Below are 17,857 nucleotides of genomic sequence, written 5' to 3'. Positions count from 1 at the left end.
CACAATTATTAAGTGCTTTAAGTTTTTATAGGAATTGGATTTGAGAAATATACAGTTTAGATGATGTGGGCCAGTGTGAAGTGGGTGGTTGGTTTGAATAAGTAATAAATTAAACGGAATAATAAGGAGTCAAACGGTGAAAACTCGATAACATAACCTTGTGAATGATAGTATTCAACGGACTAAATATACTTATACTATATATATACAATATATAAAAATAAGAGTGAGTCTACTACTATCAGAAGCATGGCCTCCGGCTTCACTGGTTTTCATTTCGCTTTCAAAATCTATCGATAACGCTCTCGTTAAACTGATTAAGGTATTTAAAAATTCTAAAATATTTTTACAATTTTCGATATCATTTACAATAATGCATCGAAGGGCTTAAAATACAACTGGTGAAATAAAAATCTTACAAAAATGTAATAATTTACATTAAAATTTTAAATCAAAGATAATGATCTTGTTTTATATAGTATACTAAGAATTTCTATCAAAATTACACCACTGATTTGATATTTCTATATAGTAAACTTAAACGGCTTTACTACGCCATCTGAAATTTGATTTGATTTTGAGCCATCGATACCTAGGCAAAATTATATCGAAAAATAAAAAAGTTTTATTTTTAGTACTTCAATAGCAGATCAAGTTTAAGGAGCCTGATCGAACATTCGAAGTCGAAACATGAATGATGGAAGCACGGAGGCTCCGATATTCGATAAATAGTACTCACTATAAATAATATAATTAATATACTAATAATGATACATATATATATATATATATATATAAATATATAAAATTGGGCCAGAATATTATTAATAGTATTTTTGGGCTTTTTCGCTATTAAATTTTTAATCCTTGAATGAAAAAAAATTATAAGATTAGAATAATAATGGTTTCCTAGGGTTTAGTAGTGGACCAGGAGGTTGAGTGGGTGATTGGTTGGTTGAGTGAGTGATTGGTTGAATAGTATGATTTAGAAAAGAATTGATTAAAGTGTAGATTTAACGGTTAAAAAATTGATAGTAAAATAATCCAAATATTATTAATAGTATTCCAGCTCAACTCTCGCTTTCTCTATATATATTATAATGAAAAATTAATTCGGGTTCGGATAGGGTACAATGAAAATCCATGCCAAATTCAAATCCATCGTATTTTCAATTTTTATTTCTGTATTTGAAACTATATGTGTTTAACATTAAGTAAATGCGTTCCGCTCGAATTCGAATTCGAATAAAAATTTCAGGTATCCGCACCCATTGAGATCTCTATTGGGACCGTCCCCACGAAATTTTTGTTGGTGTTTTGCGGAGCATCGTAACACGCTTCATCTGTAGTTTTGCACTTTCTCACTTTAGTACCCTATAGTTTAAAGTGTATCAAGTTAGTGTCCCGTGGTTTTATTTTTATCTTTTCGTCAGCTTCTCCGTTAATATTTCGTTAAATTATATACAAAAAACTTCAGATACCCTACCTAGGTTTATCGAATATTCACTTTAGTACCCTTTAGTTTTAACTTTGTCACTGATTTAATAAAAAAAATTAGTGGAATCGATAATAAAAAGATAAAAATAAAACCACATCCCACATAATACTAAATTGATACATTTTAAATCATAAGGTACTAAAGTGAAAAAATATGAAACTATCGGGGTGGTATTTGAAGTTTTCCCTATTAACAATAAAACTCTCGACCTCGCGAGCTAAGAAGATAACAAGAGTACATAAACGGAGAGGAGATCCAACCTAGGGCACGCGGCCGCTTCGTCCCCTCCCCACCACCCCCAAATCGAAGCCCTAAATCGATCGATTGGAGCAAAACCCTAGAATTCCCCCATGCTCAGAGCTCCAGTCGCGCAACCCTAACCAGATCCTTCGAGCTGCCTCATCTCAAGGTAGTTGTGGTGTTCGTTTTTGTTCCCGTGTGTTTTCGTGTGGGTGTTTACGTGATTTGTTTGATTCGTAGTGTTGATGGATGGATTTTCTCCTCGTTTTTTTTGGTTTCTGTTGGATTTGTTTGGGTTTCGAGCGTTATCGCGTGGGTAGAGTAGCTCTCGATCTCAATGCGCCGCTCTTTTCGCCATTTTTTTTTAATTTATGGTTATTTTTATCGCGAAAATGTCAAAATGATGAGGGTTTTTGTAGGTAAGTACTTCGTCTTGTTGAAGAGAAACAAGCGAGGATGAGCGAGCCTTCCAAAGTGATTCATGTTCGGAACGTAGGGCACGAGATATCGGAGGTAATTTTTTATTTTTTTCCCGATTAAAATTGGTGTAAGTAAGCTCTGTTGTTGATGATTTGGGAGTTGTGACTAGTTTTTTCTTTTGTGTTGATGATTTTGGAGTTGTGATTAGTTTTTTCCCCTTCTTTTCTGTTGGTTAGAGTGATCTTCTCCAGTTGTTTCAGCCATTCGGCACCGTCACAAAGCTTGTAATGTTACGAGCCAAAAATCAGGTATTGATTCTTCATTTGCTTTGTTTCTCTCTCCCCTTAAAAAAATTATTTATTTGTATACGATCTGTGAATGAGTCTTGAAAAGAGAAAGAGGAAGAGAAATGGATGGAAAAGGAGAATGAAAAATCCCCTTAAATGGCAAGAACTTAGTTTGGTACCAATGTCATTTTCTTAGTTTGCTTTTTTTAAATGTAAATTCCACGCGACAGTGGTGCGGACGGATACCCGAGTGTTTGCAGCCAATACATCTATGGGCTTTGTTTCGCAACAAAAAGAAAAACTTGTTTGTATTTTTTTTTTTTTTCTGCTTCTTTGTTTTTCAAAGAATATGTCATTCTTTATCTTGGCCAAGTTGCATTGAAAGCTAACCAACAACGGCGCATACAATCATATGTAATTCACATTTACAAAAATGAAAACAACAGCAATGCCAAAGAAGGTCTTTTTTTTTTCACCTACTCTTTAAAGTGAAGGGAAAGGGAGAGAAAGGAAATAACTCAATCGAAAGCTTGTTTTCTTGTTTCTTCTTTTCTATGCGTCTGAACATCACAGTAGACTGCTATTTTCCTATCTTTTCGCGTTGTTTCTTTCATATTTCTTCCCTTCTCTTCTGTCCTATTCTGTCCCTCTTTGTATTTGACTATATTCTTCATTGCAGTTCCCCACTGCTTGTTCAATATCTTCATTATCCTTTTCTGTATGCTGTATTTATTAAATATCTTTCTGTGCTCAGGCTCTTCTCCAGATGCATGATGTGGCTTCTGCTGTAAACGTCTTGCAATACTACACTACAGTTCAACCTAGTGTCAGGTAAAAGAGTGATTCACTTAATGATTTTTTGTATCACTTAAAAGTTTTAGACTTTTCTTTCCAGCTTATTATGAGTACTTGTAGCTAAGAGTAACAGTAAAGTTTTCCTATGAGGTTTTGCCTTTTCCTTTAGCCCTTTGTGAATTTCATCTTGTACACTTGTGAACTTCATCTTGTCTTACAAGATTATATACTTGGCATCACATTCTCTCATTTTCCTTTTTTATATAATTACTCTCCCATATCCGTGTCTGACTTCTATCCATGTCTGACTGTTATAAATTTTATTCTTATTCTCCTAACTGGCAACTCACATGAGTTTCTCTGTTGCCATTTCAGAGGAAGGAATGTTTATCTTCAATTTTCTTCTCACCAGGAATTGACAACTGTTGACCAAAACTCGCAAGGACGGAAATCTGATCAGGTAGTTTTTAATTTTCTTGTTTACTTTTTGTTGTCATGAAGATCTGTCATTGTATTATTCCACAACAGAATGTATGTTGTGTGGTGGGTGACTGCTTTAGAAAGTCCAGGAAGTGATGTTAGCTGATATATTACACATTTTTGGATGCTTTACAAAAAATGAGGTTTTAACAAACTTATTTTTTGTCACCTTTGTGAAGCTATATATACAAAAAAATTTGGCTATTGGACATAGATAATGGTATTGAATATTTGCATGACAAAAGTGAAGTAAAAAGTATGCTGTAGATAGGTTCAAAGGAACTAGTCAGTCCAAACTTTAGAGGAAAATTTTAATAAAGCTCAAGAATAGAAGTAATAAAATAAAAAAGAAACATAGAAGAAGATAACAAAGTAACCAAAATTGTGAGATTATCGGGAGGTGACTGATATACGTGAATGATGATGACCTAAAGTGTAGAGATAATCCAAACCATAGTTGTAATCCACTGTCAGTCTTGTGTGGCATGAAACCATGATGATAACCTAAAGTGTAGAGATAAATGGTAATGAATGTGTAGGACAAAACCTAAAAGAGCAACAAGAAGGGTGCTATATTGGAAGAAAATGTCATCAGACCAGTAAAAAACAGAACAAATTTGACAAACCTGATTGCGTAAGCATTCCCTTTTTTTTTTCTCTCTCTTTGTCACTATTGATCTTTTTTTATTATTTATGACCATATAGTTAGTGCAGTTAAAGAACAAAATCTATGATCTCTTTCTGCCTTACTTACAGTAGGGATGCTCACTGCTGTTATGTTCTTGGACAAACTGCTTCCAGAGATTGCTGGTTAGGACTAATTGGTGTTTTGCGGACAGTCTCAATGTAATTTTTGACATGTTGTCCAGATTATTATTTGGAAGGGCTAAGATGAGATATATATATATATATATATATATATATATATATATATATATATATATATAAAGTAATAATGTTATGTGTTAGTGAGAAAAAAAAAGACTTGCTGGTCTGAATAGGACAAAAACGTTTGCGATATGTTGCTGTGAGATAATGGTGTTCTGTAACTGGAGTTTCAATTGTTTTTTGTCACTACATTCTAAGAAATATGTTTCGACAAATTTGAGTTAATAAAAAACTTCCCATGAATGTGTCTATACTGCTGATATTTAAATTATATGTCTGGGCTATAGTTTGTTGAAGTTTAATACCAACTCTCTTTATAGTACTCTTTGCCTATCTACTCATAACTTTTCTTTAAGTAGTTTTAGATTCATATCTTCTCTCTATTATTACTTCTCCTTTTTCCCACTATATGCCTCTCTATTTATTCTTCTCTCTCTTTCTCTCACTTCTCTCTCTGGGACGGTCTGCTGTTGGGCTCAAGGATTCGCAACCCAATCGAATCCTCTTAGTAACAATTCACCACATGCTCTATCCCATAACAGTGGAAGTGCTGCATCAAGTCTTTTCTCCTCATGGGTTTGTGGAGAAGATCGTCACTTTTCAGAAGTCAGCTGGTCAGCACCCTCAAGTCATCTCTCTCTATATATCTCTCTGTCTTAATAATACGCCAAAATTTACCAACTGGTCTAGTGGATTTGTGGTTGTGTGTTTATTAAAAAAATCTCTCTTTCTTGGTTGTTCACTTTGAATTAGTTCATTTGAGCATTGCATTTAATGCAAGCATTAACAAAATCTTCTTTTTGTTCAGCATTTGTCAAGGAAGACTATTAGTTAGCTTACCGGAGTTTTATTACTTGATGTTGTATAGGTTTTCAAGCCCTTATCCAGTATCAATCACGCCAGAGTGCTATACAAGCGAGAAGTGCTTTGCAAGTATGTTACTTGCATTCGACTGCATATTTTTATGCTTGTGTTATATTTCCTTATTAATAACATGACTATTTCTTTCTATAGGGGCGGAATATTTATGATGGATGTTGTCAGCTAGATATACAGTTCTCGAAGTATGTTCTTTGTAATTCTCTTTTACTTAAATTTTCGCCTTTTTTCTCTTCTGAATATCTCAGTGAATATCTTCTTTTCCAAACCAGTCTCAACGAATTGCAAGTCAATTACAACAATGACCGGTCTAGGTATGTTACTTATCATGCAACTTAGTATGGTGATTATTGTTTCTCTGTTATTGCCAAATGTGAATAGGATTGTGGAGCAAAATCAATGGCATTTGGATCATTACAATACTTTTCTTTAATTGTAACTGTTAATTTTTTGCATAAATACACGTTATTTCTATTTTGTGAAACTAAAATTTGAAATGACAGAGATGAAAAAGATACTCCAGATTTATTATGAGGGAACTTGAGTGACAAGATTAGCATGTTTCTCCCCGTCATATGTTCTAGTTTATGCTTATTTTCTTTTTTGTGTGTATTTTCTCTGTTCAGAGATTTCACAAACCCGTCGTTGCCCACTGAACAACGAGGTAGACCCTCACAGGTAGGCTGCTTTTCTTTGTCCTTGTCTGCTGTTGGTGCCCTATTTGCTGCAAAAGAGAGATCGTCTATTAGATGCTAATGATATTCAATTATATGTTTTTAATATAGCCTGGTTATGGTGATGCTGGAGGTTTATATGGGCTCCAAGGACCTAGTGCTAGAGGTGCTTGCTTTGACTTTCTATCTTTATTGCCTTGCTTGTCACTTATTACTGAAACACTGACTCCTTTTCCCCACTTTATTTTGCATCAGTTGCGTATGGCCAGGTTTGTATCTCTGAACTGCACAGCTCTCGAAGGTTTTGTTGGTTTCAGATACGTTAAATTTGTGCAAATTATTAAATAGGCGTTAGTCGCTTCCTGATTACCATCTTTTTGGAAAATTTATGAAAGCATTTCCATGAAATTTAATCATCTTTATTGCTAGATGGGCAATGCCGCAGCAATTGCAGCTGCTTTTGGTGGAGGATTGCCTCCTGGAATAAGTGGTACCAATGACAGGTGCACAATCTTAGCCACTAATTTGAACACTGAAGTAAGTCCTGACATCCTCGTTCTATAATTTTGTTATTTCACTTCACTCAAAAAGTTATTGATATTTTCATTACACTTGTGCAGAAGATTGACGAGGACAAGCTTTTCAATTTGTTTTCTTTATATGGCAACATTATAAGAATTAAGATCCTTCGCAATAAACCGGATCATGCGCTTGTTCAGATGGCTGATGGGTTTCAGGCTGAACTTGCTGTACACTTCTTGAAGGTTCGCTTGCTTTGGCCCTTGTACTTTTCTGCTGTTATATCATAAGCTTGATCGCTAATAAACTAGTATTACTGAGAATGCTGCCTTTTTTGTTTTGAGAAAAAATACAGAAAAAACCCCTAGAGATATTGTGATCTACACATTGCTTAAAGCGCAAATCATGATATTTCCAGAGGGGTTTCTGAGTTTTAGCCTTTTTCTCTTCTTTTCCTTTACTAAATTCAGCAAGCTTTCAAAGTTGTCATTTCCTAGTTAATGGACTTCATAATCATAGCAAACTTTATTACCTGCCGCAGGGAGCAATGCTATTTGGGAAGAAAATAGAGGTGAATTTCTCCAAGTATCCGAACATCACGCCTGCTCCCGACACCCGTGAATTTGCCAATTCTAACCTTAACCGATTTAGCAACAATAACGCGGCAAAGAACTACCGATATTGCTGCGCCCCGACGAAGATGATCCATGTTTCCGCCCTCCCGCAAGAAATCACGGAGGATGACGTCATTGCCCACCTAAGTGAGCACGGCACCATAGTCAACAGCAAGCTCTTCGAGGTGAACGGGAAGAAGCAAGCCCTAGTTTTGTTCGAGAACGAGGAGCAAGCGACTGAAACCCTAGTTTGCAAGCATGCGACCTCCCTCGACAGATCCGTCATTCGGATTTCCTTCTCCCAACTGCAGAGTATTTAGAGATCCCTCTGAAAGTAAACATGTGAGATCAATGTTGAAGGCTCTCCCTATCTTCTTTCCTGTTCTTTCTCCACCTTGTACTTTATGTTATCACCAAGAACATTGGATGCGGGATTAGAACAACAGCATAATTTGGCTTTTCTTTTTTGTTTCCCTGTTTATGTGGATTTCTGCGATAATTGCGGGACTGTTGCACCTTTAAGTGTGTTACCTTTTTTGTGTTCTAGGGGAATGTGGTGATGGGTATTTGTGGGAGGCCTGTTTGGTACAAAATGATCTTCGTGATATTGGCGAAAGTTCCTGTTTCCGCGCATGGGGAAGCACGAACGGCCGTGTGTGATTCACGAAGTTTAACTTCGTATGCATCGACGCCGAATGCTTTACCACAAGTGAAATGTGGAAAGTATTTGGTTGTTGAATATGTACTGAAAGCAATGTAGGGTAAGTAGGGATGATGCTACATTGCGAGATCTTAATAATGGGGAATTTAGGGGTGGACTCCCTTGAATTTGCTGGGAACTAGTGGAGGAATTAAGAATCCAGAGCAATTTGGCTATGCCAAATTCACCAGGGAGCAGTGGGAGCAGCAAAGATGCTTGACAAATGTGAATCCGCCGACGAAACTGCTAAGGTTTCTGCAGCCGCAGCAGCGGCGGCCGCATCCAACTTCACAAATTTGCGTGAATACGCTGAATACAAGGTTTCTGCAGCCGCAGCATGTCGGCCGCATCCAACTTCACAAATTTGCGTGAATACGCTGAATACAAAAGGGTTTGTTACCTAGTCATCGCTGCCGCCAGTACATGGGGTTCGACTTTTGTCTCACTAGCTGCTGGAAAGCATAGTTGAAATGAAGTTGGAACTAAAAAGCAATGAAGTTTCAATTTGCGAAACAATAGAAGATAAGGTGTGACCTGGAACTGGTTCTGTTTGCATTTGTACGTCCACCTCTGGCCCAGTTGCAGGTTTGCAGTTGTTTGCTTCTTTTTCTTCTTTTTTGTTTCTGGGGAAATCTATGAAAATTACACACACTAATACCCTCAAATCTTTGGTTCAAAATTTCTGTACAGTTTCTCTTCAACACTGAATCATTAAACCAACAATAACTTGACGTAATTCGAAGCAAATGGATATGAGAGAGAGAGAGAGAGAGAGAGAGAGAGGGAGCAATTCGACAAATTAAGGAGCCATTATTTAGCTGTAACATAATCAGGAAAAAGCCAAATAGAATACAGTTAATTTAACCAAGCCTGTTAACAATGAAAGATGAGAAACTCTAGCACTTTTCATTTAGTTATACATATAAAATGTTTATTGAATTCAACGAGAACACAATATTCTCTACTGGGTAGAAACATTAGGATGTGGATGTATACACATAAACCTATAGAATTGTATGTATGTCTTACCATGCTGTATTCCACTATACGAACTTGAATAAATAAAAAATCTTTCTCAGCCACATTTGTTCCTTCACCCTTAAGCCTAGAAAGGTTTAATATCTACATATTAAAGCACAGAAGTTGCACACCGATTTAAATAACTCAGAGCATCGATGTTTTGGTCCTGTAACCCAACTTAACCTGCATCACAAAAAAGGAGATATAATAATAAATACAAAACAAATCGTCCTATAGTGAAAAGCTCAGAGAGACCAACCTCTCTTTGGCATTGCAAGTCATCCCAGCAAAATCAGATTTTTTTTTTGTTTTTTCATTTATGCCATGAAAAAGCCTAATTTTATCATATACTCGTTAAAAATAACCCTTGAAACCAACTTCCCCCAATCGATTCGATGACCCCGAGCTTAAGATAACACTATTTTCGTACGAAACTACATTGCAAGAGTCATATGTATGAAAATTCAGATTTTATGGGGACATATATGTAAGTTTGAAGGGATAAGAAGCGCTAGTGAGACATACCTCATTTGTAGATTGAGAGAGTGAGAAAGCTTTATGCGATTCGGTCCAGGCGGATACTCTGATTCTTATGAGAAGCCCGCTCGAGAGGAGCAATCGCTTGTGGCATAGTCATCCCCCCAGACACAATAATCTCTGAAGAGCACAAAACATTAAGAAAAGCATTTCATCAAATAAAAATAGATTATTAGACATAGTTAAACAGCTAAAATGACTAGGTTTACAAATGTTGCATTTATGACATTAGAAGTTTCCAGATAAGATATAGTAAAGCTGACAAAAAAGAAGTGCTTAAAGAAAATATTAATCTAGTGAACAACTAAGATAATCTGCATAAGATTATATTTGTCCCACCAACATATGGGGCTACGAACTAAGTAAACAGAGTATAGATGATGCGATAGAACTCAAAAATTTTCTCAATGATTTGCTCAAATTCCATTAAACTGTAGTAAACATGGCCAACTGAAATATACCGCATATAAAAAAGTAAGATTTTGTGGACTAAAAAACTGATTGACAAACAGAAAAAAAAGAAAAGAGGAAATGCAAAGGAATAATAATTCAAAGAGGAATGGATCCACAAATAATTTATGATATATCCCAACATAGTTTAAACATTGTTAATTATAGTAATTGAAAAAGCCACCATGAAATTTATAAGACATGGATCAAGTAAACTAACATATTCCAAAAGAAAAGAAGCATTCTAAAAGCACAATATGAAGCAAACTTGAACACCAACTCCAAAGCAACAAAATTGCATTCCAAAAATACAGAATAAAATTCAGTAATCAATTTAGACAGATTTCAACTAACTTATAAGAAAGCCAACAAAGGAACAAGACAATGCAGAATCAGAAGGTTCAAGGGGATCAACCTATGCCTTCTCGAATGGATAGATTCGGTCTAATGACCTCTTCAGAGTTGACCAAAAATATGTCACCAATATATAGATGGTTTGTTGGGACGTAAACACTACATAACTCTTCATCACCTTTATCACTCTGCAATAAATAACAAAAAAAGAGGGGAAAAAAAGCTTCAAAGAAGAGATTAAACATCCTTGTAAAGTTTATATCTTGAAAGACTATTTGACCTTACAGCAAGTCTGACTAGATAAAATAGCTGCTCTAGCAATCTAAAGATAACGTATATTCATAACAACATAGATAATAACATTTTCAGTCGAAGTACCTGAAGGACCACAGATGATGTGATGAAACCAAATGCATATTCACCAATCCGTGGATGGCGTATGATAGCTACCTCCTTAAATGCTGTGGTATTTTGATCTGCACATAAAAAAAAAAAAAAGCATGTAAAAGTGGAGCCGCTAGAATCAAAACTGAGGCCTGTTTTATATCAAAGTATAACTATTGGTAGTGATTTTATTCCCAAAATAAATTATCATTCTAAGGATTAAGATAAGAGTCGCTAATTAGAAAATATATAAGGATAAATGCCTTACTTATTCATGCATGTATATCTTGTTTACCTCAAACAAGATATCATTTTGATTATTTTCGTCAACAAAGATTTACATATTATGGGCGTATAGATACAAAATGAGTTACCTGGTGAAATAGCCGTGCTGATTTGCTTTGATGCTGAGTAAATATGCTTCATAAAGGGCATTTTCTTTATGAACCATTCTCCAACCCAGAAAACAGTGGCGCCCAACCATGAAGAAGCAAATATCCCAACAAGAAATATGAATACCACAGATGTCAAAAATCCAAGGCCTGTTAAACACAGGATGTAATAATAGAAACTAAATGAGAAAGTTCTGCAGAAAATGTCAACCATACCTAAAGATCTATGACATATTTAACTGTCTACACATTCAAATAGCATGACATCCAGAAATAGTGCAATTACAGCCGGCTTCACCACAAAGGGAGAAGTGGTGCACAAGGATCTTGCCGCTAAGTTTCATGCAGAATTTTTTCCAAATTCTTGCTTTGAACAGAAAATGAACCCAAAGGACTTACCTTTTATCAGAGTCAGATCACAATCCGTTCTATAATGTTTCCAAAACTTGAAGCAAGATCATTGTATAACTAGAAATGATAAAACTAGCATGCCTTCTTTTAAATTAAGTACGAAAACTCATCTCAATTTCACAGCAGAATCCATCTCTATGCGCCAGGGAAGCCCACTAAGTTTAGTAATATACTTCAACATAGAGAAAATTAAGTACCATTTTCTTTTGATGATTCTCAAAAATTCCTGTCCAAACCTTTAAGTTTTAATCAATAATGGCAACTACTAATTTCTTGTGAGTTCAATTTTCTCTGCACATCATAGTAATGCTCATCCAACAGCAAGAAGCCCTTTTCAACATTTCAGCTAGAAAGCTACTGATTGAGATAGGATATAAAATGACAAACACTTATCCTCCTGTCGAGGCATGTTCTACCAACTCCAAGAAGCAAAGCAATTTAGCAGAACAAGAGGATGTATCCGTATATAACTTTCATCTGACCAGAAAAAATCAAAAAAAAATTACAACAAGAATTACCAAATATGTCAACACCAAGCTTGGCATATAGAGGACTGAAGAAACCATCAACAAACTGAACAAACCACCATGTCAGGAAAAATGTGACAGCAACAGGAAAAAGAACAACACTGCAAAATGAACAGAGAAGAAGTTAGGTATACAAAACAATCACAAATATATTTTTGTTTTTGCAACATTAAGATGGCGTACCATCCGGTCATGAATTTTCTTGAGAACCAGCTCTGGAGAACCGCACAACATGCCTGGTTAAGAGGTTTTGTTTAGTAATACTGTACAAAAACAAGTCAGCCTATTATAAGGAAACTGGTCGCACATACATATACAGATTCATGAATTGTTGGTACAAAAGAAAGACAGGTATGCGCATGAAATGCGGCCAATTTATCTAAGCTGACTCATTACAAGAAGTTGCAGGCAAATGACGTGGGTTTACCTTTAATACCTTTTGTCTAGGCCTTAAACTTATATCTATACATGCGAATACACAACATTTTAATGATAAGCGACAAGGTTTTAGTCAATTTCCAATATTCTAACTTTGGAAGACCTTTGGATCCAACCTACATGACTTTGTGACAGTGAGCCCATTCCGTAGCACCCTTCAAAGGCTTGCGGGATCCTTCCTCCTGATGATCTCACAGTCTCCCGTCATTTGGCGCTAGATTTTAGAGTTCACTCTTTCGCAATCTTGCTTTTCCAGCAAGTAGCTCGGCTTATAGCAGTTTTCTAAAGTGATCAACACAGTTGCAAGAAGTTTTTTTTTCCGCAGATTTTTCAGTCTTATTTAACAAGCATGGTCCTTCAGGTTCATTTGCACTAAGTTTTTACTCCCTATGATATTTCCCTTTCAGTGTAACTATAATAGAAATGGTCGAATTCCCTGTACTTCTCCTAAGTTGTGCAATATTCTCTTATAATGCTGATTAAGCAACGACGCAGTCGTTACTAAGTTATATTCGGCCTGTTTAGTCCTGGTGTAGGGTGAAGTGCTATTCAACGGATTGATGTTCGAGCAGTGTTATTAGAAGAAGCACTATACTAAAATCCTTGAACCGGTGAAGCAGAAGCACTAATTTGAGCTTCTGCTTTTGAGCCCGTTCCTACATCCCAATCCTACACTAAGTTTCAGAACTTTTTTTTTTTTTTTTTTTGGGGTAAACTTCAATATGTCCCTTGTGATAATTAGCGCATTTTCACTTTGCTACCCCGTGATTCCAAAAAATTATACTTCACTATCCCGTTGTATTATTTACCATTTTACTTTACTACCCCATTTGACAATAGATTTTTTCGTTGAAACAAAAATAGTATCCAGGGATAGAGTTAAGTGCAACTTTTTGAACCACGGAGTGGCAAAGTGAAAATGTGCTACACCACAGGGTAGTTAAGTGCATTGCATCAAACACTTCCTTTCTTCAAGATCTACGCCAAGTCACATCGCATCAAAATTGTGAACCCTAGATTGCATTACACAGATCGAATCAAATCGCACGATTGAAAATTGGATCAAATTGCAGGTATAGTTATCAACGCAACCCAAATTCGCAAACCCTAGATCGCTCGCTCGCTCGCTCGCTCGATCTCTGAATCCACAGCTCAAATCGTCCAATATATGCGATCATCACATGAAAATTGGCGATCGCCACCGCAACGGAAGAGATCGATGACACACACTATCACATCCAAATTACCCATGCGAAATCATCATCATCATCATCACCATCATCATCAACAACAACAACAACAACAACAACAGAAAACAAACAGGAAACGGATCTGGGTGGGCGAAAGGGATGGGATCATGGGATTAGGGCAACAAAAAATGCGGCGAGATCGGAGGGAGGGATCGGGATCCGAACCTTGCGAGTGGAGGAGTTGGGGGAGCTCGGCGGGGGCGGCGCCTCGAGATCCGCGCCCTGGCTCAGCGGCACCGACGTGGACGCCTCCTCCTCCTCCCTCTCCGCCATNCACACTCTCTCTCTATGGGGAAGCTTTCTCCCTCTCCCTCTCTCTCTTCTAAATTTGTCACTGATCGAGTTGGTTTCCACGTGGGTTTACCACCGGTGCGCGTTTGGCTACGGGAATATATTTTTGGCCGTAAATATTCATTGTTTAATTCGTAGTAAATTAAATCCGTTCGTAACTATACTTTGTTTTGAGGGATAATTGTAACTATAATAATTTGTGTTAGAGGATAATTGCATAGCAAATATATTTTTACAAAATATAAGTTATCATATTTATTCCTCCAAAATTCTTTCGTCTTGCAAATATATCATTTTGTTATCAAAATTTAAATAATCAATAGTATTTCAATGTTAAGCCACTGTCAATTTCCTCATCATCTCCTTTTTTATCTATGACAACAACGAGACCTACGGCAACAGCGACGTTGAAGGCGAGACCCCTAGTTATGGTAAAAATGAGACATACCACACGTGCCACGGCGAGAACTTTTGAAGGAATAAATATTATAACTTAAGTTTTGTAGGAATATATTTATTGTTGATACCTTTGCAGGACCCATATAAAATTAACCCTTATTTTAAACCCAGTAAGGCCCCGTTTGGATGCCTCTAAAAACGTAGCATAGTTAAACTATGCTACGCTGGCAGGAAAATAATCCTATAAAGCGTTTGGAAGAAAAAAAAATGACGTAATTTTTGGAGTATAGTTATACTATACTCCAAAAAATGGAGTAAACTTACAATCCACTTTAACCAAAGGAAAAAAATTCCACCATTTTGGGCTCCCAAAGATGTATCAATTTTTAAATTTTAAATTTCAACATAAAATTTTAGATTTCAAATTTTAAAATTTTAAAATTCAAATTTAATTTTGATTTTAAATTTCAAATTTTAAATTTCAAATTTCAAATTTCAAAAACTTCAAATTTTAAATTTTAAATTTCAAATTTCAAAAACTTCAAATTTCAAATTTCAAATTTCACTTCAACTTTCACACTTTAAATTTCAAATTTCAAAAAGTTCAAAAAAATTCAAATCCAAATTCAACATTTCAAATTTCAATTTCAATTTCAAATTTCAAATTTCAAATTTCAAATTTCAAATTTCAAATTTCAAATTTTCAAATTTCAAAACAATTCAAATTTATCAAATTTCAAAAAGTTCAAATTTCAAATTTCAAATTTCCAAAAAAGTTCAAATTTCAAATTTCAAATTTCAAATTTTAATTTTATTTTTAATTTTTAATTTTCAATCTTCAAAATTTAAATTTAAACTTAAATTTTAAATTTTAAATTTATAAATATGTAAATTTATAAATTATTAAATTTGAAATTTAAAATTTTAATTATAGATTTTTTAAATTTCAAAATTTAAAGTTTAAATGGTATACTTTAAGTTTTAAATTTTAAAGTTTCAAATTTCAAATTTGAAATTTCAAATTCCAAATTTCAAATTTCAAATTTAAAACATAAAATCTAATTTACTTTTTAAATTTTAAATTTTAAATTTTAATTTTATATTTTGAATTTTTATTTTTAATTTTTAAAATTTTATTTTTATATTTTGAATTTTGAATTTTGAATTTTGAGTTTTGAATTTTGAATTATAAAATTTTAGAAATTTAATTGTTATAAATACTGTGTAATTGTATGATATGTATCCAAACAGCTTAAAAATGAAGCTGTGGAATTTTTTTGTAGTTACAGGATTCCGTATTTTATTTAGACCAAAACCATAGAATAAAAATTCCATGGAGTTTTTTAACTATGCATCCAAACAGGGCCTAATTGATTTTGCCGTGATGGGCCATTTGGTTTCACATAATTATAGTTTATATACACTTGTTTAGTTAGAATTGTAGCTTTTTTTTTTTGAGAGAGAGAAAGATAGCATGCTATCCGCTTGTTCGTTTGAGTGTTTAAGACGTCGACGAAGTTTGAGATCAAGAAGTTTGATCGCTCCAACAGTTTCGGTTTTACAGCAAGTTGTCGTTCTAACGCAACAGAGGTTGCAAAAAGGCATAACTAGAGAAGAGAAAATTGGCACTTTAGAAAACCCCGCAAATTTTGCTACCCCGCAAATTTTGCTCATTAAGTTTTTTTCGGCGATCACCGACCGTCCCTAGAGCAAGTGGCAAAGGACTTGGTGGTTGGTACCCGAGACCCAATTTCGTATCTTAGTTGATTCACATTTCCAGGTAAGTTTATTTTTAAATTAAATAAACGAAGCGGGTAGCGTGCTACCTATCTCTCTCCCAAAAAAAAAAAATTTTTTTTTCGACGATCAAGTTCAAGTATTCTCTAAACTGGTTCGCATGTACAGTAACACTTTAGAAGCTTTTAAGTTTTGGTGGAAAAGACAAAAAATTCAAGTTAAGACGGAAATTATTAGATGTCATAAATTTTGGAATTGCAAGATTTTCTAACCCTATTCTATTTTGGTTATCCCATTAAATTAAGTTTAGAATATGACTAATCTTATTGAGGTTATTCCTAATCTGAGTAGATTTATATTTCTAGTTGTATTAGAATTTAGCCACTATTATAAATACATCTTTTATTCCATTAATTTGGTGCGGCAGATGAGAGAGTATCAATGTATTTTTGGGATTAAAATTTTGTAAGAGGGGCATTTTTTATATACTATTTTGATTATAATGAAGATCTCCGTATCGTTTTTATCCATGGATTTAGACTAGTGGCCAAACGACGTAAATATTTATATCCTTTATTTTTATTCTCTCTTTCCCGATTCTTTTTTAGTATTTTCGCATTGGACGAACTAAATCTTTTTAGTTTTTATTATAACAAACTGGTATCGGAGAAAATCTGGTGTTAACGTAAGTCGCAAATTTCTAACAATGATATTAGAGCAGTAGATTCTGATATCGAATACGACCAGACACCTAGTATAATTTATTTTTTTTTTCTTTTTAATTCAAGTCTATGTCTCGAGTCATCATGTTTCTGGTAAGTCACAACTCTCTCTCACATGAGTATCTTATGGACTCTCCTAAGGCGATTTGACCTACATTAATCTAACCAATGCGAATTTTCTCAATGCATGCTTCGAATTTTCACCATTCATTAGATGCTTTTGTTCGGTAAAACACCAAACCTTTCTATTTTGCATGTTTATGTTATAGTCATGAATAGCATTGCAATAGAAGGCCATCATATTTTTATATCTTTTGGTGTTAGTAATTTTCATTAAATCTAATTTAATAGCTTGACATTAGTATTTCTATTATGTTTATCCAATGATTCCAAACAATATCTTAATAAAAAGGTCATTATATTTGCATTATAGAGTTTTATCAATCATTATCTAATAATGCAACATTAAATCTCTCCATCTCGTTTCTAATAATAAAAGGTAATGTGTTTAATATTGTAGTGATCTTAGAGCATTCCATAGTCTCCATTTCATCCCATCAAAGTACAAGTTTCTAAAATTAGGTTTGAAAATGGTAAATTAATGCATCTCAACCTGATCTTAAATTGGTTTGTTTTAGAGTTCAGATTACAATTTCAACCATCAACAGGACCCAAACTAACCTGATCAAACCCAATAATTTACTCCTTGTTTGCAACTTAAGCAGCAGCAAAAAGCCCATTTTGAACCTCAAAAAGTTGTCTTTACGGATTATTAATGTGTTAACAAACATATACCACATCTTACGAATGTAACTAAAACCCTTCACATGATATATACGCGGATAAATTAACTATCTATAAGAGCTAATATTCCAAAAGATAAAACAATGTGACACATCTATCGTTGATAAATTAGCATGCAAACTTTAATCTTAATTCTTAGACAACCAA

General features: G+C 34.6%; 2 protein-coding genes across 4 annotated transcripts; one reads left to right on the top strand and one right to left on the bottom strand.

Moving 5' to 3' along the window:
* On the top strand, positions 1,718-7,840 carry LOC109715151 (polypyrimidine tract-binding protein homolog 3). 2 transcript variants are annotated; one of them, XM_020240015.1, is made up of 15 exons: positions 1,718-1,907; positions 2,163-2,251; positions 2,395-2,466; positions 3,200-3,276; positions 3,616-3,700; positions 5,090-5,222; positions 5,477-5,541; positions 5,623-5,672; positions 5,760-5,801; positions 6,114-6,165; positions 6,273-6,327; positions 6,417-6,430; positions 6,591-6,698; positions 6,782-6,925; positions 7,222-7,840. In XM_020240015.1, the coding sequence occupies exons 2-15, from the start codon at positions 2,195-2,197 to the stop codon at positions 7,612-7,614; spliced, it is 1,347 nt and encodes a 448-aa protein (XP_020095604.1). In that variant the 5' UTR covers positions 1,718-1,907; positions 2,163-2,194; the 3' UTR covers positions 7,615-7,840. The 2 variants fall into 2 exon arrangements, with proteins under 2 accessions (XP_020095604.1, XP_020095594.1); XM_020240005.1 differs by having other exon boundaries at positions 2,158-2,251.
* LOC109719426 (protein LIKE COV 2-like) lies at positions 8,854-14,042 on the bottom strand. 2 transcript variants are annotated; one of them, XM_020246103.1, is made up of 8 exons: positions 13,923-14,042; positions 12,253-12,305; positions 12,061-12,170; positions 11,114-11,281; positions 10,734-10,831; positions 10,417-10,543; positions 9,540-9,671; positions 8,854-9,197 (listed from the first exon to the last, which is right to left on the bottom strand). In XM_020246103.1, exons 1-7 carry the CDS (start codon positions 14,028-14,030, stop codon positions 9,571-9,573), a joined length of 765 nt encoding a protein of 254 aa, XP_020101692.1. In that variant the 5' UTR covers positions 14,031-14,042; the 3' UTR covers positions 8,854-9,197; positions 9,540-9,570. The 2 variants fall into 2 exon arrangements, with proteins under 2 accessions (XP_020101692.1, XP_020101701.1); XM_020246112.1 differs by having other exon boundaries at positions 12,253-12,332; positions 13,923-14,030.

Source organism: Ananas comosus, linkage group 1, assembly GCF_001540865.1.
Source record: "Ananas comosus cultivar F153 linkage group 1, ASM154086v1, whole genome shotgun sequence".
In the NCBI taxonomy this organism is placed as follows: domain Eukaryota; kingdom Viridiplantae; phylum Streptophyta; class Magnoliopsida; order Poales; family Bromeliaceae; genus Ananas; species Ananas comosus.
This window is presented reverse-complemented; position numbering and strand designations above follow the sequence as displayed.